The sequence below is a fragment of the Melanotaenia boesemani genome, chromosome 5 (genome assembly GCF_017639745.1).
Source record: "Melanotaenia boesemani isolate fMelBoe1 chromosome 5, fMelBoe1.pri, whole genome shotgun sequence".
Lineage (NCBI taxonomy): Eukaryota > Metazoa > Chordata > Actinopteri > Atheriniformes > Melanotaeniidae > Melanotaenia > Melanotaenia boesemani.
In genome coordinates, this window is record NC_055686.1 from 13,260,151 (window position 1) to 13,287,604 (window position 27,454).

The window sequence follows — 27,454 nt, forward strand, 5'->3', positions numbered from 1 at the left end:
TAACCTCCTCAAATATCTTTATTTAAATGTCAAAAACAAAATAAAACAACAAAATTTCAAGGACAAATGTGTGTGTCAGCAATACAGCGAGACACTATGAGGCTATCATTGCATTTGATGGAGTTAGCACTCTGCAATCCAACATAAGAATAGCAAGAATCCAAACAAATGCACACATACACACCAGTGTCTAAAACCCAAATGGGATTACTATGGTTGCAGAAATATCCGCTAAGCATGTGCCACGCTTCACATTCTGACACAGGGAAATGAAAGGCATACAGCACACTCATTATAGCATCTGGTTTGTCTTAGTGTTTATGTGTTAACACTACGTATGAATATCCAAAGCTACATCCACACTTCAGCTCTAGAGTTCTACTGTAGCTCAAACGCTAAAGAAGACATACAAGTATATCATATTTACCTTATCAGCATTACAATATGCTCAAATTGACTTAGTAGTTGGGTTTCATGCAATAATCCACACCGTTACATGTAAAAATTCACTAATAGATATTTTAAATCCGATCAAATTCAACATCCCCTAAGAAAAGGTAGACTAAGACTGGACAAAAAGTCAGGTTTATTGATACTGGAGTGGCAAAGAGGTGGAACAGCATCCTTCCATAAAGACAAAAAGAGTCAAATTAGAAAATATAGTTTGACATAAAGTTGCATTGGCAGGACAATCTGCCCTCCACGAACTTATCAATAGACCCATTTCTTGAAGAGTGGCTAAAGGTGGTTAAAAACCCCCAAGTTTTAGGGGTATTTGAAGGGATCAGTGGGAGTGTGGTTAAAACTAGCATCTGCAAAGATGGCTAGGGTTCCCACAGTGGTGAAGACGACAAAGATCCAGAGGAACATGCGATCCACCACCATGGCCACGTACTGCCAGTCCTCCTTCAGCTGTCAACAGGAAGAGAAACAGAAATGAGTAGAAAAGAAGAAATATATAATATGATATGAATGAAGTATAACAAGAGCATTGCAGCAAACTCACAGCTTCGTAGTCTTTCTCAGCCTGCAGAGCCTCAGCTATATATGTAATGGCTTCTATGGCCGACTTGAGCTCGTCAGGTAGAGCAAGGTAAGTACTTGGGCCGTCAATGAACTTTCTCAGATCTGTCCACAAGCCCTCTGGTTGGAACCTGTATAGCAGCACACAAAACACATAAACTTAAGTTAAATGCCTGAAATGTCTTGTTAACAGTTCAGGTTTTTCTTCTTCACTTAACAATATCATGAAACATATTTTCATACTTAAGTAACTCAATCAAAAAATTAACTGTTGTCTCGCATTATGTGCATTTGAGTACAGCTAGCTGACTGCAGTTGATTATGGTCAGAGAGAACAAGTCAGACACATTACTTAAGTCAGTGATCCTAGAACCCTAGAACCCTATCCTAACCCACCACAAAAAATGTTACACACTCTAATATTTCATTGGACGACCTTTAGCTTTGATTACAGCAGCATAAGTTGTGTCATTGTTTAGATAGGCTTCTGCAGTGTCTTAAGATTTATTTCCATCCAATGTTGCATCAATTTTTCATCAAGATCTTGTACTGATGATGAGAGAATCCGACCACTAAAAGCCTTCTCCAGCACATCCCAAAGATTCTCAGTGGGGTTCAGGTCTGGACTCTGTGGTGACGAATCCATGTGTGAGAATGATGTCTCACGTTTCCTGAACCACTCTGTTGACACAGTGTTAACATTCAAACTGCAAAAATACACACAAGCTTGCAGAATGTAGCAACGCGTGAGCTGGTGTCAGTGCACACTAAATAAAAGCTGAAAAACAGTAAAGTTATTTATGAGCCAGGCTGCACGACTCTTCGTACTCTTCTGTTGTTCCAAGAGGAATAGGAGGAAGGACCGAGAAGCTTCCTGGGTCTCCTGCTGCCAGTGTGGGAGCCGCTGCTCTGCACCTGCCAACCAGACTGCTCTGGTTTAGACACACTGTATGCACGTGCATGAATGTATTTATGTTTACTTTTTCCCCATGGTTACCAGGTGTCAGCTGCTGTGAGAAGCCAGGAGAACATAGCTGTGGGTAGCTTCGTAATTCTGCTGCCACTCAGACATTTTCACATGATAGTTCTAACACAACAGGTCAAACAGGTTTTTCTTCTGTATAAAGTTTTTTTTTTTTTATACTGGCATTCTCAAATTTCTTTAAACTGCAGATCAACAAGGTTTTGGTTACAGAGAAGATTTCCATCTGCTTCAAGGAGGACTGAGGATGAACAAGTTATATAATCCAACTCTTCAGCCTTTATTAGCTTTCCTTCATATGGTTCCACATGATATACACATAATAAAGAAAAGCTGAATTAGTTTTCTAATTTAAGAACTCAAGCTACTTTCGTGACATTTTGATTTCATTGAAATCAATTCAACTTTATTTGTATAGCCCCAATTCATAACAATGTAGTCTCAGGACACTTTACAGACAGATCAATTTGAGCCAATTCATAATAAAACTAATAATAAAAATTGGTTTCATGTCCTTAGATTGTTCTTATATTTACACCTTAGAGCTTAAAATGGCACTATTGTACTTTGACAGATTTTCGTGCTTTGGCGCCCCCTAACAAAAACCAATTCAGCATCTGGCACCTTGTCCTCTGAGCTCTCTCCAGTGAGTAAAAACCTGTCCCATGTTAACTTTTGTCTTTTACTGTGTCACATTCTCGCTTTTCTCTTTCAACTGCAATAATGTTCTCTTGTGTTTCTCTGCTGGATCAGCTGTAGTGCATGTCCAAAATGGCCATTGTGCTGTCATGTGATGCTCTGGGCTGGAAAAAAAATAATTATGAAGTGGGATTTCGCAAACTTAAGAGACCGCAGGGCAATGACATAGTAAGTTTTAAGGGTGGACGCTTGTGTTGAGTTGCTTTCATAAATAAAATAACTGTGAGCTCAGTCACCACTAGCATTGTAGACACTGTCTGATCTTGTCAAGCCATGTGAGGCTATAACATTAAAGCTGAATAAAAGAGGTTAATTAGTAGCTTGTGGATTAATTTTGTTTTACTTATCAGAGGATTTTAGAGCCATTTATGTTTACTTTTTTTGGTTTATTCAGGAGTATTGAGTTTAGAGAGTACTGAGCTGGGTGTGTCACATGGGTTTAGGTTTATATAAAGATGATCTTAATTAGTATAGGTGAATGGTGGGGAAGATAGTTCTTACTGTAGCTGTGAGAAACCCACTAAAAATCAATAATTTTGTAGAGAAAAAAAGGGTTTTTTTCTCTAATTAATTTGCACTTCTTGGATTTAAACCAGCAGAACCCCACTTTTATTTTCTAATAAACCGAAGCAGGATTTTTTTTTTATTATATGCTTAGAACACTTGCCATCCACACAGAGAACGACAGATTAGCCTCTACTGGCGATTAATGTGTCTTTTTAAACATTTAATAATGAGAACTTGAAGTAATACTTGAATTTTCTTGATTCTCCTTTGTTTTTTGGCCACTGTTGTGCAGGATGTCTTTCAGCAATGAAGCGTGGATTACCAACAGACAGCAGAGATTCATTCTCAGCTTTAATGCTGCCACAACTTTAAGTGGAGATTCAGGATCTCTATTATAATTAGTTACTTCTGTCTTTTCTTTTGTGGTGTTAGGAACAATTTTTAGTAGTCATGGCACTGTGTTCGTAACTAAAGTATGAGTTGAAATCTGGAAAGTCGTTGCCAGTGTAAATATTAGCTACTAGCTTCAAACAGATTACAAACACCACTTTATTTAGAGATGAAATGGAAAACAGCCAGACCTGATATGTGCATACAGGCAGCAGAAAATAAAAGTCTTTACACTATGAGAAATGCTTTATATACACATACTATAGAGTCTTGCTTTCTCATTGAAGTTAAAATGGTTGAAATACAGCAATCCTGAGGACACTTGGCTTCAGAATGATATTCCAGAACTGGACAAGCACAAAAGCTAAGATTTTGCCCAAATAAAGGTCACTACAAATGATTGAGTTACCATTAAGTTACCATCATGTTCAGGTTTTCAACCCAAAATGGACCAAGTCTGAATACATGGATTTTACCACGTCTGGCACCCATTACTGGACCAGTGCACCAAAGCTCAGGCTTACATGGCCAATTCAAAGGTAATTCTTTCAACATATTATTTTCTTTTTAAAAAGAGTTTAAGCAACATATTACTTAATATATCTATATATATATATATATATATATATATATATATATATACCAGTATTTCATGTTAATAATGTTAATACTACTCAGTAGATTCTCTAGTAAAATCAAAAGGTTAGGAAATGTTTAACATTTTTCTTTAACTAACTTCAACTTACTCATAAAACTGATCTCCTTACTTTTTTGTTCTTCCAAACAAACACAACGCACAACAAAATCCTTATTCTCTTTGCAGTGCCGGTGTGTTTCTTATAAAACACCTTTTCCACATTATTTTTAAAACCCTCAACAAAAAAGATCCTAAATTAAGCTGCAGGCTGACAAGCTTTCCACCAGAGGGCACTGTGGCACTGTGACTTTAAACTGGAGGCAAGTCTAAGCAAATAGCTGCTTGTTATTCTGTGCATGAAATTAGGAGTTTATGATGCAGCGCTGCCATCACTGCTGCTCCTGTGACTGTGAGCGTGGCAGGTGAAGGGGCTGTGACCTAAAAAGAGGTGACGCCTCATCTGATAGACAGAGAAGCACAGAGATAAGAAAGAGAAGAAGAAAACAGTGCAGAAGAGAGTTTGGCCTCCTAACCTCTCCTCCCTTTTCCCTTCTTTCTGGCTCTAAGCAGCACTTCATCAACGAGAGGTAAATGACTATTCGGGAGACTAATTCAACTAAAACTGGATACGTCTGCTGCCAAGACATGCACTAAACCCAATTAAAAAGGAATGTGCAAATGTATGTGTGGGCTCAAGAGAGATTCTGCTGCCTCATCAAATTGCTCTGACTCAACTCCCAACCTCCCTCCGTTCTGTCACCATCCCGCTCTCATGTGTCAGACTCAATTTGTGTAGGTCATTACTATTTTAGCAATGATTCTCTCCCCCCAGACATTTTCTCATAGGAATTCAGAGATGGAGGGACACTGTGGGGAAGTATTTGGAGTGTATTACTGGAACAGCATGAGGGTGTCAAATAGCTGACTGGTAAGGTGTGAAGTTTTCCATGTCAGCTAACTATGGTGTATCTCTGATCATCGATTTAGTATTTTTGCTTGATCTTGTTGGAAAATGTCGAGAGGTCAAGACCAAAACTATAAGAGAAGGAGTTAGGAGTTATGAAAAGAAGACATGTGATTGCATTTACGCTGAGCTATCATCTTGTTCTGCAGATGATCAATAAATATACTAGAAAGTGTACAAATAAACGTGGCCATAAATTCTATAGCACAGGAAAGCCTGTTTGTTTATTTTTTGTAAGGAAATTGCATTTGTGGGATGAGCAGCAGGGCTGAGTATGTGGTTTATACCCTTGAACAACTTGCCAAGTCTTCTCTGTCTGCCAATGCCAAACAGCTTATTCTGCTATTGACTTGTTTGGTGTTGTTCATTGGATTGGATAATTGAAGCCTGAAGAAAAAAGACATATTGTCAATTTAACTATTTATTCACTTAACAAACAGAGGCCTCAGCAAGTGGAAGAACCATAGACAGCCACAACAGCCTGGCATCTTCTCCTCATGCTGGTCATCAGCTTGGTCATATGCTGCTGTTGCGATGGGATGGTATCCAATTGTACAACCAGCTTTTGTCACAAGTCAGCCAATGGAGTTGTGGTGGTCACAGCACATCCAAGCTTCTCCCAAATTCTGAATTTAGTCTTTGATCAGCCCCACCCTGTCATTTTGGTGGAAAGAGTTTGGTCCCAGACTGTGAAGATATGGTATTGCCACTGGTTGCATAACTTAATCTCACTGACTATATGCATTGAGACTGTCTTTAATGATAGATACAAAAAAATAAAACTTTACTGATCCTAAAAGGATTTTGGGAGATATAAGCTTTGTTTTTCTGTTGTTCGGGATGTCGACCCAAACCATCACACTACCTCCACCAAAAGCTACTACCCTTTCAGTGCAGCAATAAGCATAGCGTTTTCCATGTCTTAGGCAGAACCCTGGACTCTGAACATAACATTCTTCCACATGTCCAGGTTCCAGTGCACATGTTGCCGATACCAGCCCAAAACTCTGCTGCTCATCCAAGAAGTGTGTTTTCCTGTACTTACTGGGAAAAAATAAGAGACCAATGCTCAAACTGGTTAAATTGTTGTTGGGTAACTTTCTATCTCTCTTTCTGCAAAAAAAATCAAACTGCTCGGCTTAGTTTAATGTTTTGTGACCATCCATTTTCCTTTTGATGTCATTTCCAGATGTTTTCAATTGACAGGCTCTTGATGTGGTGATCCTCCATCCAGACCTTGAATCTTCTGGTTGTATGGCCTGGAGCATTGTCCTGCTGTAATCCTCTGAGTTGGGCAGTATTTACTTCCTTAACATAGGGAATGTAAATGCTTTTCTAGGATAATCTTGTATGTGGCTTTATTAATGTATCCTTCACAAATACACATGTGTCTGATTCCAGCCTTGCTCAAGCACCCCCTGATTATCACTGATCCTCTTCTTTACTTTACAGATAGCTATCTCTGCAGATAGATATGTAGATATCTGTTATCCCAGATTACATATTTAAAATTTCCAAGGTGTCTGTTATTCACGGTATCATCAAATCAAGTGTTAGCGCAACCATAAGTCTCATTCACCTGCTACAGTGATAGGACTTCACTTGCTTCCTTTTATCACCACTATGAAAAACCTGATAAAAGATCAACATACTGTATGAAAAACTGAAGTGAAAAGTGAAGCCAGTGCTGAAATGCCTTCAGTTTTAAGCTTGACAGTGAGCAAATATTCTGTTGTTAGTGACTTCTTTTCTTGTTTCACACCTGAAATTCTTCTCCCCTTATGTGCTTACATTCAGTTACTCTTAGGGGGTCTTAGAAATCTGCTTTTTCATGCAGACACATATGTGTGTCTTAAACCTGTAAAGGCAATGTCGGCAGAAAACACATTTAATAGCATCGTCTAAAAGAGTGATTTCATCATTTTCCTTCTTATTATAACAAATAAGCAGTCGTGTTTCTACCAATTTGGCAAGGCAGGATCAGTCCATTTGCACGTTAGTCTGGAAATCTCAACCATCACCAGCGTTTGCATGCCCCCACATCCTCACCTGTTGGGCTTGGGGAACAAGATGGATGAGTCAGGTTTTCGGATGAAGTATTCATCAGCTACTTTGCTGATGGTATAAATCTTTTTCTCCCGCAGCGGAATTGTTTCGAGAGACAGGGGGGTCTCCACCTTTGGCCTCAACATGCCCAGATAAGGAGGAAGTATATGAATGAAGATCTGGAAGGAAAGGGAGGATGAAGATGGGGAAAATTTAGAGTTCAGGTGCTCTCTTACATTTTATGCAGAATCATTTTACAACAGTCAAAATACAAATGTCAACACATTTGATACTTTTTAAAAATTATTATTATGAAAGTATAATTTTATAATTCTTTGCCTGAAAATTAAATTGGGAAACAAAAGATTATTCCACCTTTTTTTTTTTTTTTTTTTTTTACATTTGCAGCCAAAAGGTTGTTGGCTCACCTTTTCCTGTTAGTAATTCATCAGTTTGAACTCTTGTTTCCTTGTTTATGGGACAACTGATATGCAATTGTTCTGTATTTGCCCATTAAGGCAAAGGTCAGAGTCTCAGGGTTAAATTTAGAAGTGAGACATAAGCATCCGATAAGACTCCTTAACTCTCTTGCTGTGACTACGAGAATCATTGAATGCAGTGATAAAAGTGTACATCACTGGGTCAAATGTCAGTCTTGATCAATATTATAAATTATAAAAATGGATCCTTTATCTGCTCTTTGAAACCTGACTTTCCTTTATTAAGTGATGGGTGTTAATATCACATAGCAATAAAAATGCAACACTGAATTTAATAGGAGGTGAAAGGCCTGCCTTAAAAAAGGTGAATTTAATGGTGATTTTGCATATATTGCGAGGTAAATATATAAATGTCCTTATGTAACGTCCTCTGACCTTTTTGTTTCACCTTCTGCAAAAACAGCTGTCATATTTCCTGCAGTAAGACAGCAGGTAGTGAGTCACCCATCAGCACGAGTTGCATGAAAGCTAAAGAGAGAACTTTGAGAAGTGACGGAAGGCTTTACTGTACAGCTTTTATACAGCTTTCACGGCTTGTATACAGTAACAGAAGCAAACTCCTGGAGAGGCTGAGAAAAGAAAAAAATCTACCTGCCATTTAAAAAAGAAAAGGGGCTGGTTGCCCCGTCACCAAGGCAACTAGCAAATGGCATCTGATGGCTTTATTAAAGGAAATAAAAACAAACAAACAAAAAAACTTTACTTGTTGGATATTTAAGAACTTGATTCAACATTTTTCAAAATTAAAATTGGAAACTGGAAATTAAAACGTGACAGAATGTATCCCCTTAAACTTGAAGAAAAATAGGTTAAAATTTGCTCTTATTCACCAAAAAACACTGCATAAGTTTTTTAAAAACAAAGTAATGACATTTCCTTCCTTATAAAACACCTTTAAAATTTTCACCTTGTCTTGCTACACGGACCATCAGCTGTAAAATAAAGTATATAAATAACAAATCATTTATGTTCAGCCTATCTTCTTTTCAAGACACCCATTACTCTGATCTAAAACATCCCACTCACTACAAATACTGAAATATAATCAAATTCACATCTTTAATGATTTCCCAGAACACACAGGCTGATTTAATTCAAGCTGATTAAACACAGCCATAGATACTTTTTCTTACATCCAAGCCCTTAAAGATCAATTTTAGTTTTAATATCCACTGTAGTTTCTTCCTTATTGATCTTTTTGGCAACTGTTAGATTTCCCACAGCCTGGATCACGATAAGCTGTGAATACAAGAGAGGAAACTACACCCCAGAGAGCGTTGCTTCATCTACAAAGACATCATTCCTCAACGAAAGCTGCAGTAACTCAGCCTCTGTTGCATTTCCACATCTTTGTGCTTTTCTGGCAGGCCAGAGCCTCACACACTCAGACTTAAAAAACAGTAGTCAGCGGGGCTGAGACATGACAATGGAACATAAAGAGACACACAGGGCCGGAGAGAGAAGGAAAAGATAGATAATAAAGGCTTAAATAGCTCTCTGTTGCCTTAGATATCCTACACGCTAACAACATGGCCCTTCAGTGCACTTAGACAGTCTATAAGTGTAGATTTAAGGGTACAGATGACCACTAATAACAGTTAATTGGTATTTTCTTGTATAAGACTGATAATTCTATAACTACAAGCAATTACAAAATGAGGATGGTTGTTTAAATATGTCCAGCACAGTAATTATTCAGCGGAGATGTGAGATGCTATTGACACCCGCATATATCACAACGCTAGACCTACCCCCACCACATCTGGGGATATAAATCTTTCTCTCACTTCCTGCTGTTTCCTCTTTAAAGGCTTTTAAATGAAAAATGAGTTATAACAAAAAAATGCTTTATGTTATGCTGAACACACAATTCATAGCGTTAGCAAAATGTTCTTAATTTCTCCCGTTCAGATAGCTCCTGACTTGTCCGCTAGCATGTGATGGTCAATTTGAACATAAAGAGGTTAAATGTCAGGCGATGAATTGGTCCGTTATGTGCTGTGTAACAGACTCTTTATTGTGCCTGCTCTTCTATTCTGTATTCTTTCAAATAATGTACAGGACATGGTTCAAATTACAGGAAATTGGCTGAAAAGACTAGTCTGCCATCTACTTCCATGTTGTTTTTTTTTCTGTTTTCCATTGTGTTAAATCAAAAGAATAACATTAATTTGTCAGTGTTGTGTATTTATTTACTAATTACAAAAGTTAATTTTTTATTACATATTTCTTTACTATTTGAGACAATTTTGTCTTGATTCCCTCTGTGGCCATTCATGCGTGGTGGTGTTGCAGATGTTCGTAGGCAGCTTTACCAATTATTTGTGTTTTGTTTTTGAATGAGTCAAACTGTAAAAAACTGTAATACAGCACAGGCCGCTGGGTTTACTAACACAGGGCCGTTACACAATGTGAAAGGACAAAGAACTTTGTTGTTTTTCTCGAGGTGAAGGGAGCAAAATGACCCAGGTTTTAGTGTTTTCTTCATCATCTGTGCAGAACTTTTTCTGGTGTGGCGTCTGAGAACTATTGTGTGATTGGTCGGAAAGTTGAAGTAGTCTTGGAAAGTTTTAATTTCTGCTTTTGTTACTAATCCAAAAGCTTCAACAAGGTTAAAAAATGACAGTTTTAAGGAACGGCTGGTTGAGGTGGTGAGGAAGTATGAAGATCTATACAACACATGTGGCATATACAGACAAAGAGGCTGTCCCGTGTAAAAACCTTCCCCACTGAGGACGAATAGAGAACAAGAACAAAGGTGATTTGTGGTTCTTGCATGCCTGTGTATGATAAGGCAGAAAATGTTAGACTACATGTGTATCTGCTCTGTTGGTTTTTGCTTGCTCTGATTAAACTATTGAAATTCCCACATGATTTTTAAGATGTTATATGTTTCTGATTATATCAGCTGCATTCAGTGGTAGCAGGATGTTGTTGGAAGTTATCCTGTTATTAACCACAGTGCTTTGCACTGATGTATTTCTGTGCATGCGACTTGGAAAAGCCCCTGTGTAATTCGTACCCTGTTACAGGATATTCCTGTAAAAAATACAATAATATAAACAATGCAATAAAAAAAATATAAACTCAGCACACAAGTGTCCTTTATTTAGTCAAATGTTTTTGTAGGAAGTTGCAGTTTAAGTGGGAGCCCAAGTAGTTTACTTAGGTCATGTATTGCACATTTAATAGCTTGATATGGCAAACGCCTATAGTCTCACAAGCATCAAACACACAGAAAATACTTATTCGCTAATGTGTATTTAGTCACTTTTCCAATTTTCATTCCTCATTTAGGTTGTTTTTGTTATCCAAAGGGAAATATGTCTTGGTAGCTGAATATTCCCAAGTCTGCTATAATATTCTATCTTCTGCTGCTGATATGTTCCAGATATGAAACTCAGTGTCAAGTTTTTAAGTCTTTATGTTATGTTGTAAAATAAGAGCGGCTGGTGAGAACTACAAAATGCAGTGTTGGTGGGTTTTGCTACTGCAATAAACTCACTTTACAGATGATAAAATGTTATTGTACAAATACACTTTAAATGTTTTCCTGTAAAATAAACCACATGAATGACCATAAATTTCCTTCCACTCATGTGGACTGTACAAAACTTTTCTCCCTCCCACATATTATGAATACTGATCACTGATAATCGGAGTAGGAGAGAAAAGAGTTGGCACATTTAATGCTTCCATCCCTCCATCAAACCAGCGCTAAGCAGCTCGTTTCCATTAAACCATGCAAATCAACTGCCTGGGCAGAATATGAGGTGAATGTCCCTTGAAATCACAACAGAGCTCAGAACAAAGTGTGGAACTGCTGCTCAGTCCTGTAATTAGCTTCACGTAAAGCACAGTAAGGGCAGCAGCTGCTGATGGAGGTTAATGGTTTAACATTAGGTTCAGAGTGTCAAGAACTGTGTCCACTTAATTCAGTAGTCTGCCTAAACCCAAAATCCTGCCTCCATTAACAAATTAACATAAAATTATTGTTCACTAATTATTTGAAGGACACAGTTTCTTGGAAATGTGAAGCAAATGAAATGTACAGTATAATCATGATCGAGAATTTATTGTTCCATGATAATCATGAAGTGATGATGGTCTGATTTAACTTTTGTTTTATCCTGTTTAGAACTGATGGTACAAGCCAAGAAAATGATGGCTGGGATATTGGAGATGTAGTTGTGGCTTTATGTTTGTAATTGGCAAAAGCCTCTGACAATAAAAAAATAAACTTTCTTGGGCTTTCATTTCCTGTAAGACGATCTGTCCACAAACTTGCCACCCTGCTGTGTAACTGTACATAGACAGTCGTGTCCTGTATATATACAAGACAAACTCTGTTTCACATGAAGCATGGCCGTTAGTTTTAATGAAACATCAGAGATGCCACTGTTTGCACAGATTTGGAACCCAGCAGCAGTCAGCAGCTCTGCTCTGCGTTGTTAGGTGTATTTTTTGTATTGTTGTATTGTGGTTCTTGTGTATGCACAGTTGTATGTTTGTATGTATATACGTTATTTATTCCTGCTGCGGCCTCTTGGCCAGGTCATGTTTGCAAATGAGAACTGGTTCTCAAACATTTTTACCTGGTTAAATAAAGGTTAAATAAAAAAATAAAAAATTTTATATATGTGACTTATTTTATACTAAAGGTTACCTTGCGGACCCACATGGGCATCATATGGGTGTTGGGAGAGCGGTGGTGCAGGTTGAGGACGACCACACTCAGGATGACAGAGAAGGTGACCAGGATCATGGTGAACATGATGTAGTTGACGATGATTGGAACACCCAGTGAGGTCTCAGGGATCTTATCAGCCAACAGCAGCAAGAACACAGTGAGGGTGAGCAGCACATTGATGGACAAGCCCATCTTCTCACCTGACAGCGAGGAAAGAGAGGAAAAAAATGTTATCATATCCAAATCATCATATCCAGGCACTTGATAATGAGCCCTTGAGTGCCGCTTTCCCTGATGGTGGCCTTTCTGTTGCAGGATGTGTTGCTGTGGTAACTTAATAGTGCAGATAAATCTTTTTGTACCTTCAACAGATTGTTTTCCTGAACCTAACACTGAGTTTTTCTTACATTCTTTCCTCACATTGGGTCAAATGACTTGACTGTTCATTTGTATAAATAATGTTCTGGAGAAGAATGCTTCGTCTTTTCTTTTGTAGATGCCATATAACTCTACAGGTGGCTCTGTGAGTAAAACTTAAGGAATGCAATGGTAATTTCATGCTCCATATTGTTAAATTCTCACCACAGCTTGTATTTACTGTTGAATACATTTTTTCCACAGGCTTGCCTTGCGACCTTCCTTTGTGATCTTTCAAGCTTGTGTGTGCTGCCACCTACTGGACAGTTTGGTAACGTTGGTTTAGTTATTGTTTTGCAGTGATTCATTAAAGGCCTTTATCAACTTCTTATTCCATTTGTGCCCTGGACATTATTTGTCTGTAAGTACATAAATTGTTGCACATGATTAGTTTTTACTGTACACTAGACGTTTTGCTCGATTCGGCAACAATTTTGTTTTCAAGAGGCTATCTCAAAAAGCTAAAGAAAGCTAAGCTAGCTGCTTTTTATGTTGTGGGAGAGCTTTACACTACAGAATAGGTAACCGAGCTAAAGGATTGCTCTAAAATCTCCATCAAACTGCGTCACTAAAAAGTTCATTTAAAACTTTGAAATTCTGCATTTTGATTGAAGTTAAACAAAGATATTTTTTTTAGGTTAATGATTCAGCTTCTGGAGATTTGACACACTTAAAAAAGAACACATAAACACCAATATGAGATCTTGTTTTCAGTATTTCTGATTTGGGCCTACAGTTTTAACCAAAGCTACAACATGCCTAGTCAAGAGTAGTGATTCCTGACCAGGCAACAGCTCATATTCAAGGGATTTGAATGGTATTTTTGTAAATGTACCTGCATCTGGAGGCAGGTAGAAGTTAAAGATGGCGATGATGGTGATGAGAATGCAAGGGATGATAATGTTGATGATGTAGTACAAAGGCTTCCTCTCAATGATCAAGTAGAAAGTCATGTCCTCATACAGATCATCATTCATGTTTTTCCTGCTTGGTTTGTGCCTGATGTGCCACTCTCCACTCTCTGGGGGAAAATGTTCAAAGGAAGTATTTGAATTAACACATTGTACATCTCTGTCACATAAGCAAGAAAATCTGCAGATAAGAATAATTAAATAAGCAGAAACTGTTCTGTGGGTATGCACTGAATATTAAGCTAGAGCAAACATTGAAAACAAGGAACCATGTCACCAATGCTCACCACTGAAGGCCTCATCTAACTGGATCTCACGGATCTCATTGCCTTTGGAGTCCAGTGCATACTGCAGGTCGATCTCTGTTGAGTCATATGTGTAGGAGCGGAACTGCATAGTGCAATTCTGCCAGTCAAATGGGAAATATGTAACCTGAAATACAAGTAGGTGAAAGAAGGAGAAAGATGACAGAGAAATTACCTTGTGACATAGTGCCACTTCATCAGACCTTACATATGCTGCAAATTTAACTCAGTTTACTTTTTACTTAGCTTGTACATGAATAATGATGGCTGGTAAAATGCAATATAAATTCACAGCCAAACTGATAATAAAGGGGCTCCTTATGCATTTACAAAACTGACACAAAGAGTGCATCATCAAGCAGCAATATGTAACTATTTGGGAATGAGAACATGCTGAATGTTTACCTGGACTCCACAGGCGCTGCAGTAGAGAGCAGGGGGCGTCCAGGTTACTCTGCCATTACTATAAACTTGAACATGGACATGCAGTGCCACATCAAAGACCCCGTCATTACTGCAAATGGAGATGCAGATGTAGATTAATCAAAAGTTACCTTCTAAGTCAATATTAGAGATGGGATTTTTGGCTCTTTAAAGGGAGCCGGATCTTGAGGAGCCGTTCCTTTCAAAGAGCCATTCAAAAGACTGGCTGGTTCTCACAGTATCTTACAAAATTTCACAATATATAAGAATGACAAATAATCAAAATATGTACCTATATGAAAGCTACTATGCAAGATTAAAAAATTATAGGAAAAATATATATTAAAAAAGGATAAACCTGAGCAATCAGTGCAAATTCTAGTAAATGTTTTGGATAGAACTCACAGTATTTGTTTCCAAACAATACTCTCTGTCCATAGATGCTTCACATGAATGGAGCGTGTTGGACATCAGACTTCTATGATGTCACAAATGTTATTTATTTTATTTTCATGTTATTCAACTGTACGACTTCTTATTTACTTATTTATTCATTCATTCATTTTTAGCTCAAAGGGGGTGGGGTGGGGTTGGGCTTGGTGTGTGTGTGTGTATACGTGTGTGCGTGTGACTGTGTGAAAGATTTCATTGAGTGTTTTTATTCTTATGTTTTTAATCATGTAAAGAACTTTGTGTTGCATATAGCATGAAAAGCGCTTTATAAATAAAGTTTTATTTGATTTCATTTGATGAAGGCGGTGTAAAAAAATTCTATATAAAAAGAATGGCTCACAAATGAACGGCTCACAGTTGTGAATCGGTTCCCATCGTTCATTTAAAAGAGCCGTTCAAAAGAATCGATTCGTTCATGAACGTCACATCTCTAGTCAATATAAATATGAATGATCTGCTATGTCAAATCTCTTTGTATCACTCTGTATTGTATTGTGTCATTTATCTTATCAGATTGTACTGAAGTAATCATGTATTGTTTAGTATTGTATCACACTTTATGGTAATACACTAACAACAGTGACCTCTTCATATTCTATTGATGTATAAAAATGAGTTGCATCATATTGTATGGCATCATAATGTAACTTATGTTGTTGTATAATAAATTGTTTTATATTCTATTTGTATCATCTTGTTGAGTTTAACAGAACTGGCCTGAAAGAAAAACATATAGGCAGTGAGCCATCGACATTTAAATGTTCCTGTCAAACAAGCTCTTTCTTTGTTATGAGAATTACACTGACATGCAGATGTAAAGGTGGTAAAGTTATCTTGTTCTAGACTGGCAAATTCTTTGGGTTGTACAAAGAATTGATGTAACTGTTTATATTATACTTTTGTAAAGAATGCTCAAAGGCATTCTTGTTAGAGATAATAAGCAGGAGCGCTTACAGGAAACATCCACCATCAACGCCAGGGCTGCTGTTAACAGAAGTGATCTGGATCGTAACCAAAATGTAATAGATCCTTCATTTGCAGCATGTAGTTTCCCTAAGTTGAGCTTGTAATTATGACACAAAAAGGAAGAACATTGTGTTTTCATTTTGGACTGCTGCATTTACATGAATTATTATTATTTTTCTCAATGTTTGTCCCTCTAGACAAGAATGCTTTACATCCACATTTGAGCCTATCAGACACCACAGAGACATCAAGTCAATTAGACACAGATTTAACCTTCTGTCAGTACACAGTCTGGAGTTTTATGGCTCTGGTAATTGAACTGGGAGAAGCTTGCGTCTTTAAAGTGGACCCTCCTTAAAACCCTGAATCTGTGAAGGCGCTGCTGCTGCAAAAATGACTAGTATCAATCATGCAGACTCAGAGAAGTATACACTCACTTGCGTTTATGTCGACATACGCATTTGTTTATGTGTGTGGTTCCAAATGAAAGCCCACAAGCTCCATCAGCCATCAGCTCAGTTATTAGAAAGCAATGCTGCTTAATTGCCTATAAAGTGTTGATGAATGGAGCAGTGGGGATATTTACAGTGGTGTTAATGGGAGCATGCATGTTTGCTGGAGTATGCGTAAAAAGGCCACACTTGCTGCTCTCAGTATCTAAATTCTTTAATTTAATGCATTGACTTGTAGTTTTTCCATTGTACGAGTGCTGTAATGACCAGATCTTTAACCCAATGTCTGCTGACAGCACTCGTATTGACTTCTCATGCAAGTGTACCATGAAGTATGGCTATGTTGCAATGAATGCTGAATTAGAGCACCTCACACATGACCAGTTTGTAGCAAGTGAAGTAAACTGTACTAATCTATGTTGTTATTAAATTTTTCTTTTTGGAAATATAGCCTTACAGCTAAAACATTTAAAGTACTAGTTTAAAGTTTGGAAATACAAGACCAAACCCAAATACAGTGGGTGCTGCCTACGCTTCTTTTTTTCACCAGGAAGCTGCAGATCGATGTGTATCCAGACTTCACAGTTTTTGGAGGAAGTGCAGTCAGAGCAGGGGCAGGACTGCCCATCCCTTGTCATTTTAGCTTGCTGCTAAAAAGTTAAAAGTCAATCCAAAGCTATTTCCTAAAGTCAAGGATGCTTTATGAGTTGGATGTGTCCTTATTAGTCATAACCCTCTAAGGCTAGAAAATACTCCTTTCATGTGTTTGGAAAACGAAGTATTGAGGTGAGGCTAAGCTCCGTAGAAACGCAGCAATACGTTTTGAGTTCTGGTAGCTATTCTGGAAAAATGCAACATTCTGTACATTTCAGTGTAAATTCAGTCAAACTTTGTTTGGTGATGAAACAGAAACCCTAACTCAGGGGTGCCCAAGTTCAGTCCTCAAGATCTACTATCCTGGAACTTTTAGATGCAACCCTTATCCAATACACCTGAATCAAAGGGCTCAATTCCCTCATCCACATGTCATTCAGCTCTGCAGATGCCTGGTAACAAGTCATTCATTTAATTCAGGTGTGTTGGGGAAGGGTTGCATCTAAAAGTTGCAGGATAGCAATATTTGCCACTAATCTGAGTTATTATTAAGCGTCTACCACTTCTTCCATTAGCTGTAAAACATGGATGAAAGTATATTTCATCTGGGTGGAATGAGGCCTTCATCAGCTAGATCTACATGAACAGAGGCAGATTTTTCCTCCTACTTTCCACAGAAGCTCAGGTCCTGGCTCAATTCACAAAAAAAAAGAAAAAAAAAGGCAAAAATGTACCAGTGTGCAAGAACAGGTACAGCTGAAGTGCAACATTGCAAACCACAAGCTGGTTCTCCCCACAATCTGATGCTTCAAGAAAAAGCACTGAACATCCTGTCCACACATTAAAAGACACAAAAATATTCACATTGGAAGGCACTTAAAAGTTTTGTTTTTGTTGTCCAAATATTGCATTTGCATGTAACCTAAAGGTGCAGACACAGAAAAATCTACATCTAGACTGTGTGTGTACAAGGCCATCAATACTGTCAATACTGATGATATAAAGCATAATGTACCACAGTTAATCTATAATCTCCTCTCATCTGTTGGGTGTGTAATAATTAATATTACTGTTTGTTGCTTACTTATTAATAAGGACAATGTCAGGGAGCCACACCTTCCCAGAGGGGATACGTAACACCTCAATCCCATCATGATCTTTAGGCTTCCATGCCAGTCGATGATCTGTCCATTCCTGTTTTAGAGATGTGAGAAATAGTTTTTTTATGTGGATTATTGATGTGACAACACACAAAATTCAATTCAAAGAACAGAAACAAGAAAGAGAAACAGCGAAAGGCAGCCGGCTGAAACTCCATTTACAAATGTAACCAATTTGTTGTTTCTGTTTATTTTTAATTTTTCCTCTGCTGTAATTAGAGTCCTCAGGGATCATTTCCATGTTCATTTGCATGAGAATGACATAATTTGCATATGTTTTCATTTATGCCTGCAACTGTTCTCTTGGTTACTTGTGCAGAGTGCATCCATACAGTGTTCACTGAGCTTCACATAAAGAAGGAGGTCATAAGTTAAGAAAGTTGCCACTGGAGTAGGCGTCATGGTCGAGTTGTTCAGTATGATGAGGAACAGGGAGAGGTTATCCACTCACAGGGAACCCGAGTACTGTCTGATTATTCCATGAGTGGGCCTGAAATCTGCCATCAACTTCAGTTTTAAGAGCGGACATGCAAATAGGCTTACCAGATTCATGACAACAGTTGTGCTCATTTCTTCATTTTTCATATTCTGAGGGAAAATATGAAATAGAATATGAATATTGGTGGATGCAGATCCTGTCATACACACACATTTAAAAAAAAGAATAAGCAACACCAGGCATACTCTTATAAGTGTTTGTACAGTAGTTTCCAAGATTTGACAATTCTTCTTTTAAATATTTTTTAGGTTTTATGTTTGGAAGGATTTTATTTACCTAATTATTTATTCATGAATATGCTTTATTATAGAAATGTTACTTTATTTGTAAACAATAACAACAGGTTGAAGGTGCTTGCAAGTCCCTGTAATCTTGAGCAGAATTGCATAATGGTCATTTTTTTATAATCATAATAGTGGTACACTGCATTGTAAAATTGTAACCAACTATTATATGTTCATTCTTGGAAGTAGGAAGGGCTGAGTTACGGTAAGTCCGACTTGCTATTTAAAACACAAGGAGGAATGCCAGTCAGAGACAGCTGGGACTGAATGACAGTAAGGGAGGGGGAGGGTTGACTTAAACTACATCTCTCTTTCAAACAAAACACAAAAAACCTCTCTCACTACTGAGCCGTCACTCACTGTTAGTTCCTGAGACTGTTTCATTACATCTCTCAATGTCCCTTGGAGACAGTCTTTTATTATAACCCTGTGGTTAATTAGCTAACTAGTTCATGGTAGAAGGGGAGACTGAGAATCTCTGTCGATCAGTTTTAAAGATTGTTACACTTGAAGTATCCCACGTGACTTCCTTGTCCAGAGTGAGACTGACCTTGAGGGGATGTGCGAGGAACATGTTTGCTGCAGACGCTGGGGTGGGGTGGGGTGGGGGGTGCGCCACATGGAAGAGGGCCAAGGGGAAAATTAAGCAACTATAAAATGTCCTGGTGTGTGAGCAGGTCGCAGCTCAGTCATAGAACGCTGCTAATGTCATTTTTCAAGCTTGGCTGAATAAAAAAAAAGCATTATTTTACATCAGCTGTATGGAACAAGTTATGCCATTTGGTTTAGAAATCAGATGTATTTGTTCAGGCATCACATCATAAATTAATCAATTAACCAATACATAAAAAGTTAATAACCTAGCTTTTTGGGCTGAGAGCTCCAGCATATTCTATGCAGTGATTGCCCTGACACTTGCTTTGTATGGGTGAAAGTAATGGCTACTTGGGGTCATTACATGGTTACAGGAGTCTCCTCAGAACTTCATTGGCTAATTTATATTCAGTGAGGAAGCAAGGACATGGAAAATTGAGTAAGTGGGTCAGCAGTCCCAAAGAGAGATGAGCTGGACACTACTTGAACAGACTATACATAATTATGTGCCAAATATTCAATATAGCATGTCTCAAAAACAAACGTTGGCGGGATAAGTGCGCAGCGACTCTTGCAGGATTTTGTACCGATGCAGGTTACAGAACCAACGTGTTCAGACCAAAAACAAAGTGATGTCATCAGTGGGCAAAGGCTGGGTTCACCTTAACACCAAATATATAATTAGTAAGTTTAAGAAAATAGGGAAGGAATACAGTAACATTAAAAAGGCTTGGACCAAAGTGGACATAGTGTTGCATGTTGGGGGGTGGGGTAAGACAAGACAAAAGTCAACATCGGACGGATTTTTATTGAGTGGAGAGAGCTCAGAGGACAGGTAGGATGCAAGACAGATAAAGAATTAACGGTTGTTAGGGGGCACCTCAGAAAATCTGCTAAAGTTAAGTGGTGCTTTATTAAGTCCAAAAAACATAGTTGATACTGTTTTTCGGTTGTTTTTTTACAACTGTATGTATAAGCAAGAGATGTAGCTTTATTTATATTTTTCAATCCAACATCTAAATATGTGTGAATCAAACATTTTTGAGTCAAGAAATATTTTTGGACTGGTCACGGAGCAGGAACAGCGTCTGCTTTTAGAAACGATTTCAACTGCAAACGGCACTGTGTGTTGTCCCCATACCCCATGAATTGACCTCATCTGAGGTGGGTCGATCTGACCCAGTGCTTTGCGCGGTCATCTACAGACCTTCTAAATACAACAAGGACTTTGTGAATGACTTCTCTGAATTCTTGACAGGAATTATGCCTCATTATGACCAGGTCCTTACTGTAGGTGATTTCAATATGTGTGCTGTCCTGATTAGCCTCTAGCGACAGACTTTTTACAGATTATTGACTCTTTTAATCTCGTACAATATGTGTCTGGGGCCACACACAAACATGGACACGCTCTTGACCTCAATCTCTGCTCATTTTAAGGTTATTTTATTTCTTTTTAAATCCTTAAATGGTCTAGCCTTTCTGTACCCCGCTGTAACTGCTTCTCACATATTCGCCAGCCTGGCGCCTAAGATCAGCTCTTTTAGGAGGTACCGAGATCTAAGGATAGAGCGTTTGCAGTCTCTGCTCTTAAACTGTGGAACTCCTTGCCACTACAGGTTAGAGAAGCCCATCACTAAAACCCGCCCGAAGACCCATTTTTATGATTTGACTCTTGCTTTCTTGTTTTTTATTGTTTTTATTGTTTTATTGTTTTACGGCTATTGTTTATGTTTTTACTTTGCATTTTATTTTACTTTTAAATATTTTGCTTCTATGCTGTGTTCAGCACTTTGTTCAACTGACGTTTTAAAGTACTCTATAAATAAAGTTGAGTTGAGTTGAGTTGAGTTGAGTTGATTTGAGTTGGACTCTATTGTGAAGACACATTGGCAGTTTAGTATGCATACATGTACATAAATGTTTTACAGTCGGTTATTTTCACTCACCAGGCCGACGAAGGAGGACAGGATCATTCCCACACGAACCACCACCCTCTCCTCAGGGCTGCGTGCTGGCCGGACCTTCAGGTTGTAGTTTGAAAAGAGATTTTTCATGAGGGCCTGCTCCATGTCAGCAGCACCTGAGTGACACAAAATGAGGGTTTTGATGAGAAAATTCATTATAATTTAGCTGTCAAAGTGACATTTTAATTTTATAGCACAATCGTTCAGGTTAAGCTGTATGCTGTACCAATATAATTATTTAAGGAAGTCAATGAAGTATTAATACTTAATTATTTTTTATAATAAAGAAAAAAATAAGGAAAGGAAAACTCGGAAGAAAAGCTGTGCTGTGTATTCAGATATAAGCATTCAACTCTCTAGCATGTAGCAGGTTCTAAGCTAAACCTTTTTTTTATTTGGCAGGATGTGTCATCAAGTAGAACCCCGAAAAGAAGCAACACCAATAGTAGGCTATTTGGTGGTATACGTGATTAAAGCTCTTGTAATACAAAAGTATTGAATTTAAGACCTAACTGCAAATTTAACTTAAAAAATGAAATTAGGAAATGGTAGCGAGAGTGCAGAAAAATAGTTTTCTTAATATTCTTTTGTATTCATTACACCTTGATCATACATTTTCTCAAAATTAAAGTGTTAAAGGTACAGGTGAGACACGTGGACAGATGAGGGCAAGAGAAACATTCAGGTTGTAAAACTTTGTTTATAACTAGATGCACAGCAATTAGAGTTCAGATTTTCCTAATTTATTCTATAGATTACTGCTGAAATGACTAAACTAACTTACAAAGTTACTGTTAGTTACAGTAATGTGTCAGTGTCTGGAGCAAATAAATACCTGGATGAGGGAGAATTTTCTACAATTAAATGAAGACAAAACTGAGATTATTCTGTTTGGTAGCAAAGAGAAGAGGGACAGCATTGGCAAACACCTGGAGACTCGGGCTTTTAAAATCACCAACCAAGTTCGTAACCTGGGAGTGTTGATAGACTCAGATCTGACTTTCAGCAGCCACATAAAAGCTGTCACTAAGAAGCTTTTTACCAGCTCAGAAACATCAACAGAATTAAAAGTTTAGTCTCCCAGAAAGACCAAGAGAAACTCATCCATGCATTCATCTCCAGTAGACTGGATTACTGTAATGGTCTTTTAACAGGACTTCCTAAAAAGAGCATTAAACATCTGCAGCTCATCCAGAACGCTGCTGCTAGAGTTTTAACCAGGACTAAAAGATCTGAACACATCACACCAGTTTTAAAATCTTTACACTGGCTTCCTGTCAGTCACAGAATAGATTTTAAAACCCTTCTGCTTGTTTACAAATCCCAGAATGGTTTAGGCCCAGAATACATCTGTGATATGTTCAGAGAATATAAACCTAGCAGAGCTCTTAGGTCCAAAGACTCTGGTCAACTAGTCCAGACCAGAGTCCAGACTAAACATGGAGAAGCAGCATTTAGCTGTTATGCTGCAAACAAATGGAACAAACTGCCAGTGGAGATTAAACTTTCCCCAAATGTAGACATTTTTAAATCCAGGTTAAAAACATTTCTTTTCTCATGTGCCTATGCATGAAATCTGCACGGTAACTTTCTTACCTTTTTGCTTTTAATCATTTAAATGTAATTTATTATTTTATTGTGATTATGTGTTGATTATGTGTTGATGCCTTTTACTAAATATCTGTAATATCTTTGTTTTATGTAAAGCACTTTGAATTGTCCTGTACATGAAATGTGCTATACAAATAAACTGCCTTGCCTTGCAGACACATATCACTGAATGCTGGATAAAAAATCCGTCAACTTATGTTACCATTATCCTCTACCTTCCTACAAAGACTTTTTTGCTCATAATTCTTGCAAATGTTACTGCAGCCTGCATATCTCAGAGACATTATGGGATTTGACAAAACAGCACAATTTTACTCCCTGGAAATAAGAATTTGATGAGGTCTGAATCTAAGGCCCAGTAGCTTCTCTTTGTAACAGTGGCAGCAGTAAATCTAACTACAGCTCTGTAAAGTTCTGAATCTATCAACACCCAAATGCCTGCATTCCCCTTTTTACACAAAACCACTTATACATTTGCAACCATTTCTACCTCAATGTTGGGAAGTTAGAAGCATTTATAATCCACAGCATTGGAAATGCAGCATCCATCATGTTTGCTGTGACTGTAGCCCCAGCAGGATCTGACCTGACAGGAATAAATGATAACAATCACCCAGCAAGGAACCACCATTTGCGAGGCACACAGCAGCATGGTTGCTGGTGTGCATAAGACAGAACAGAAGGTGTTTCTGAAATTAAGAATCTAACATTTTTCTTGCATACCGGATCAGATGCCTTGACTAAAGTAAAATAAGATCAGATGGCATAAAACTACAATAGAGGCTGCTGCAGGCAGATGATTTGAGTTAACCTCAACAGTGAGTTTTACTGTTTTTCATTTTTCTCTGGAAAAGGGATACTTAATACTGTAGTTCTGACTAAATGCAAGTGAATACACTTGGGTAGTGTTAAATATGATTCAAAATTGACACTGGCAGCAATGAAGTTCAATCTAAATGACATCCCTCTGAATGGCTGAAGTGTTTTGTTCTTTTCCAGCCGTGCTCAGTTATCACTTCAAGTACCTAAAGTCAAGAATCATTGATTTCTTACAAGAACTGGGTCTGTGATGTCTTCAGTGACATATACTTGAGCTTGTGATCGTTGTAAATACTAAAATAGTTTGCATCCTTAAAGGTAAAATTGTTGTATTGTTCCTCTAGAATTTTTTATAATTTTTAATATTTTTTCCCCATCCATTATATAAATATAACATAGATATCCTGCACTGATTTATTTAATGTGAACTCTTTCTAGCCAGCAAAAGTCCTTTGCTGAATCAGCCAGTGTGTGCGGTCAAAACTACCAGCGTGTTAAGTAATATCCACTTACTAGTATGACGTCCATCCATCCATCCATCCATCCATCCATTGAAAAAGTACAAAAATCTTTACAACACACATGGTATTTAAAAACATGGGCAAAGCACCACACACAAGCCTGTCTGTTGTGGACAAAGTGTCCTGTGACCTATGAAATAACCAGGTCAAAACAAACCAAACCTTGAGGCGTATAAAACAAGCTTTATAGTGGCCAGCCTATAAGATGGTTTTTAATTTTTGCATTGTATTAACTGGCTTTCACAAAAGAAAAATAATCATTAATTTATAGTTGATCCAGACTGACATGTCTCAGCATTTTAGAGTAACCAATGACATTTCCTTCACAAGTTAGTTTACCAATGTAGTTTTAGAAAAATATTGGTCTATTGGATAGAATCAAGGATTCCAGAAAATTTGTAATAACATCCCTGCAGATTTTCAAAATCAGCCTATAAATTGGCACCATCAAGTCAAAACTTCAATTTCCCCAATATTGTTACCAAGCAATTGTGTTAGCACCAATAAAGCGAATGTTAGAAAGCTCAAGCTTAAAAAATGCTAAACCCATTACTGGCTAGAGTTAGCATTATAAATACTAACATTAGTATTTAACTCAAAGCACTTCAAGTACAGCTGAAAATGCTGGAAATCCAAGACATAAAAAGTATCAGAGATACAAAACATGTTAACAAATCATCCTGCTAGCATACACATATAAATATTTTGTTAAAAGCTCAGTGGTACAGCCTCATAGGGCTACTTTTATGGCTGAATTTCTATCATATGCCATATTTTGATGATATTTTTATATGCAATTTACAAATACTGTCCTTGGAATTATGTATTAATAACTGAAATAACTCTAGTTTTGTAAACAAGACTTAGAGGGAAGGTGACAAAATTAGCTTTAGCCACTAGACTCCATCTTCTCCTATAATATCCTTATCCAGAAACACAAAAATGTTTATTTTAGTTTGGTGGTTTTTGTTGTTACTATTGGCTTTATGATCATTATTCCACACTTGGTGGGGATTTTAGTCTATTATCCACACACAGATCACACCACTCTGTTAGATATCTTGTGTCAGCATGTGTCTTACCTCCTAATGTGCTCAGGCTGTATAGGCAACATGCCAACATGAACATATCCAGACTTTTCATGGTGACCTCCCCTGAACCAGCCTTCCCTTTTCCTCAAAACAGATCCTTATGTGAGTTAACCCAGCTTCTTAAACTTTTTCTTTTGCTCTTCTGTGCACCCCTCTTGAACTTTTCAACTTCGAGTTTTGATTTGGCTACTTTGGACTGTTGTTGTCTGTCAGTCAGGCCAGCCTGGCCAGCTGGTCTGTGTGCTCCAATTACCTCAAGCGGGAAGGGGGGAGTTGTACATGTCATCCTCTCAGTTTGTACCAGGCATGTGTCTTCATGCCTGGTATAACAGCTTACAATACCAGGTTCCAGGCATAACATGAACTAACCAAACAACAACATATTATGGTCTGAACCATTTAAATGCGACTAACCACTTTATTTCTCTTTGCTCCTGACTTCACATTTCAACTCCTTGTTTTTACCACACCACTTATTTCAAGAGAAATATATAAAACTTGTGTCTTAACCATCTAAACTATAACAGATTCCAATTTTTTTGTCTTTAGGAGTATTTACCTTTTGATCAAAATGTCTCAATACCACTGGCATTTCACCTAAAATATATCATTAATTTTTATGTGATTTAGAGTTAGTCTAGCCTATTATTTTATTTTAAAAATTCAATGGAAACAGAGGTACACAGAGGTGATAAAATAGCTATTATTCTCTTTAATGCTAAATTGATCAAACCGTTTAACTGCCAGACAAAGCAATATTTTTTCCATGCCCCTACAATAAAACATCTCTCTCCTCTTTTATGCGTCCCTCCACTAATCCCTTCATTCCACTTTTCTTATTTGGGGTCGATTTGCACCTTCCTAATTTACGATCCACTGTCACTGCTATTTGGCCTATTGCCAATTTAATTACCATAGAAGCTAACTATTAGCAGCTAGCTGTTAGTGGCAAATCACACATCATGTCTGTGGTCAAGAGGGAATGTGTAAGGACCATGTTGGCTGTGACTCAAATTCACAGTTCCATTATGTACTTCAAGTGGTTAACTGACATTGGACTGATTGTTCACACATGATAAGTATATTAATTTTCATTAGAATAGAATAGAATAGAAATACTTTATTAATCCCTTCGGAGAGCCCTCAGGGAAATTTGGTATCAAGCGATGGCTTAAATTAGAGTATTATTACACTGGTATGTTTCACTTTAATTAAGTTATTTAGTTTGATTAGTTGTGTTTTGTTCCAAGATTGTGTCATAGCTCTGAACCATAATTGTTGCTAAAATATGTCAAAGGTTGTTGTGCATTAAAAACAGCCATTTCCGGTATAAATAGTAAAAAAAAACTTGTAGTAATCTTGAAGATTGAGATTTTTCTGCAATATCAAATTATGCAGTTTTAAGGTGTAATTAATATATTTGGACTGAATCAGAGTAACCCTGATGAGCAAGATTTTCTTTTCTTTTCACTGTTTGATGTGGCTGTAAAAGTCATCATGCAGTCTTTGTTGCAATTTGCTTTTTATGAGAAAACAAAACAAATGAACTGAAAAAAAAATCAAAGATTTCAAGTGCTTGAGGGCAGAAAAATGTAGTCATTAAAAAGAGGAATGAGTAGGTAATTATTTACTTTTTTCTTCCAGTTTCTTTTCTTCACTTTTGATAAGATTTGCCTTTTGACTGAAAATGCTTTTAGGCAGTAATTAATCTATCAATTAATTCTCACCTCTACCAAGGCTAAGGCTATGTTTGTCTGCCTGTCTGTTAACAACATAACTCAAAAAGTTATGGACAGATTTTCATAAAATTTTCTGGAAATATGAGAAATGGAATATGGAACAAGTGATCATGTTTTGGGGGTGATCCAGATCACTGTCTGGATCCAGGATTTTTTTTAAGGATTCTTTACTATTGGGCGATAGGGATAATTTTGTCCCCCACCCCCAAT

General features: G+C 37.5%; 1 protein-coding gene across 1 annotated transcript; it reads right to left on the reverse strand.

Moving 5' to 3' along the window:
• On the reverse strand, positions 1 to 25,701 carry chrnb1 (cholinergic receptor, nicotinic, beta 1 (muscle)). Its single transcript, XM_041986072.1, has 11 exons — positions 25,497 to 25,701; positions 21,446 to 21,579; positions 18,663 to 18,707; positions 18,044 to 18,153; positions 14,477 to 14,585; positions 14,054 to 14,198; positions 13,691 to 13,876; positions 12,415 to 12,638; positions 7,252 to 7,427; positions 1,007 to 1,154; positions 1 to 912 (listed from the first exon to the last, which is right to left on the reverse strand). The coding sequence occupies exons 1-11, from the start codon at positions 25,555 to 25,557 to the stop codon at positions 766 to 768; spliced, it is 1,485 nt and encodes a 494-aa protein (XP_041842006.1). The 5' UTR covers positions 25,558 to 25,701; the 3' UTR covers positions 1 to 765.
• Positions 25,702 to 27,454: the final 1,753 nt, after the last annotated feature.

What these genes read in the sequence shown, in the direction of transcription:
- chrnb1 (XM_041986072.1), bottom strand. Translation starts at nt 25,557, where the DNA reads ATGAAAAGTCTGGATATGTTCATGTTGGCATGTTGCCTATACAGCCTG. An exon ending in CTACCTGCCTCCAGATGCAG is followed by an intron (nt 12,639 to 13,690) that starts GTACATTTACAA and finishes CCTCGCTGTCAG; the next exon opens with GTGAGAAGATGGGCTTGTCC. An exon ending in TGCCCATGTGGGTCCGCAAG is followed by an intron (nt 7,428 to 12,414) that starts GTAACCTTTAGT and finishes CTTTCCTTCCAG; the next exon opens with ATCTTCATTCATATACTTCC.